We start from the raw sequence: 2,560 nt of genomic DNA on the forward strand, positions 1-2,560 counted from the left end.
TGCTGCTACTTGATACTGATAATGTTTATGAGAATTTCTTGTATTACTGTATGCATGCCCCAGTTTGTATAATTATAGTATGTATGTCAAAATACCTTGTAAGAGTCAGTATATAAATACCTTGAGATGAATGGAATGACTTCACCTCAGATAGTGAGTATTAAGAATGATTATGATCCTTACATATGAGTATGTACCCTATATCAGTGAAGTGCAATTTCATGTTTGTCATCATTACATGCTTCCTAGTTTTCCTCATGTTTTTATTAATAATAATTGTCATCCTTTTCTTACAGTACTATTGTTTAGTCTTTTTATTTTCATTAATTACATATATTTTTACTAATTTTCAGCCTTTGTTTACGAGTCTGGTGTATCAGAGACAGTTCTTGGTATTCTAACAGCTGTAGCATCCTTGTCTGGGATTTTTGGATCCTTAGCCTTTCCTGTTCTCAGAAAGAGAGTAAGTTATTTACCAGTCACGAAAAGTATAATTGTGCACATTGATGAAATTATGTTTAGAAAGAATTGTTCAGATTATTAAAATTATTTATTTCTGCAGGTTGGTATATCTAAGACTGGCTTAGTTGGCTTTGGATTTGAAACAGCCTGCCTGTCTTTCTGTGTGGCATCAGTATTTGCACCTGGCAGTCCATTCGATGCCTCAGCTCTATTACCTAATAGCAGAATAGCTGAGGGTAATAATTCAACAGAAGCTCCAGCATACTTAACATATAATATAAGCACGCTGTCAGGTGGAACAAATGTCTCTTTGGCAGAGGAAAATGGGACTGTGACTCTTGATGTACCTTTAAATCAAAGCTCAAACCCTGAAGCTGGAGAAGAAATAGTGTACACATCAGTTATTCTCCTTCTTACTGGAATCATAACATCAAGATTTGGTAAGGACCAGGAATTACTTTGTACAAACATTTTTGTATTGTATTAGTGAGGCATTTTTCTTAGAATAAATATAAGATAATTATGAGGTATCTATACATGTTAGATGAATACTTCTCATGCAGTTTGTGAAGCAGCTGTCAGCTAGGTGAAACTGCTTATTCACCTTCTGTGAAGCTCATGTCCTACAAGTAAGAGTGAATTATAGCCTGTGCCCTCTAATGCCACTTTACTTTAAAATAGTAAATTAAGGCTGAACCTAGAAAAAACATTCTTCCTCAGGAAATATTAAAACATGTAGGAGTATTGTATGTGGCCATAACTATAATTATATATAATTAGATATATAATTCAATAGATATCATCACATAACCAATTTTTATTGTAACCTATAGGTCTGTGGCTAGCAGATTTGACAGTGACACAGATCCTTCAAGAGGGTGTGGAAGAAGGCCAGAGAGGAGCGATCAATGGTGTTCAGTCATCACTTAACCAGTCACTTGACTTATTGCGTTCAATCCTTATCATCATTTTACCTACGCGATCTACTTTTGGGTTCCTCATCATCCTTTCATTTATATTTGTAGCAACAGCGTAAGTTGAAATTCATATGCCCCTCAGTTTGAGCATTTGATTTTTTTAAGACTTGATTAAACTCTGCATAAAACAGAATTACTCACATATAATGTGTGATGAATTTGTTACCAAATATCTATAAAAAGAAAATAAATTGCAAAAGTACTTTTCTTTTCAGGTGGATGTTGTTTGCAATATATGCTCGAAGAAACCCTACACCTGTAACTACACCAGAGGGAGAGCAGCTCAAGCCAGTGGCTGTGTAATTCTACAAAAGCTGTGTATCAAGTTAATTCCTTTGAAAGACTAAAGTCAACTCCAGATTTAGTTTATCTTAATTTGGCTTGAGGAACATTTTTTCATGATCTTACTTTAAGTCTTTATTTCAAATTGGTTGTACTCAAAAGCCATATTTCAAATTAAGTTACTGGTAAACTAGAGACTTATTTCAACAGAGAAATATATATTTTAACTTATCCGAGAGTGCTACTTCGGTTTCACAAATGCATCTCAGATTACCTAACTAGATGTAGACTGGAATGGAGAGAATGCCATATTATACCCATGTTTTTACTATATTCATTTTTTTTTTTTTTTATATAAACTTTTCTATAGTCTAAATGTTAAGAGAACAGACGTGTAATGTAATACTGTTCTTTCCAGCACAGTAAAAACTATTGCCAACAGGTTGTGTTTTTGGTAAAATATTATTGTTTGCTGCAGTCTCTTTGCCTTAAATGTTTTCTTGTAAAACTAGATAACTGCTCAGAAATTTGTACATTAGTCATATATGGAACCATATGAGGATTTTTAATAATGTATATCATAGCATTAGACTATATCATGATATTTTAAAATTTAAGATTATAAAGTATATACACACATGTAAGTTGATCTAAATATGTACTCTTCTATTTTTTTAATATTTTGTTTGTAGAAAAAATGAAGATTCAATAAATGGGTAGTATTTTCACTTAGGGACCATATTACATGAAATAAGCAATAAACTGAACTCAGCCACCGATGATCAGATAAACCATATACATGAAAAATGTTATTTACATCATCAGTATTTACCCTGCTG

At 32.7% G+C, this 2,560-nt stretch overlaps 1 protein-coding gene across 7 annotated transcripts in view; it reads left to right on the forward strand.

The window, feature by feature from the left end:
* The window catches only part of LOC119592494 (solute carrier family 40 member 1-like), an 18,573-nt gene extending 16,079 nt beyond the window's left edge, over positions 1–2,494 (forward strand). For all 7 annotated transcript variants that reach the window (XM_037941337.1, XM_037941339.1, XM_037941341.1 and 4 more), the window contains exons 9-12: positions 354–463; positions 563–902; positions 1,296–1,494; positions 1,655–2,494. In XM_037941337.1, the coding sequence (XP_037797265.1) occupies positions 354–463; positions 563–902; positions 1,296–1,494; positions 1,655–1,742 (737 nt within the window). In that variant the 3' untranslated portion in view covers positions 1,743–2,494. The remainder of the gene's footprint in view (positions 1–353; positions 464–562; positions 903–1,295; positions 1,495–1,654) is intronic.
* The last annotated feature ends 66 nt before the right edge of the window (positions 2,495–2,560 follow it).

The sequence above is a fragment of the Penaeus monodon genome, chromosome 30 (genome assembly GCF_015228065.2).
Source record: "Penaeus monodon isolate SGIC_2016 chromosome 30, NSTDA_Pmon_1, whole genome shotgun sequence".
Lineage (NCBI taxonomy): Eukaryota > Metazoa > Arthropoda > Malacostraca > Decapoda > Penaeidae > Penaeus > Penaeus monodon.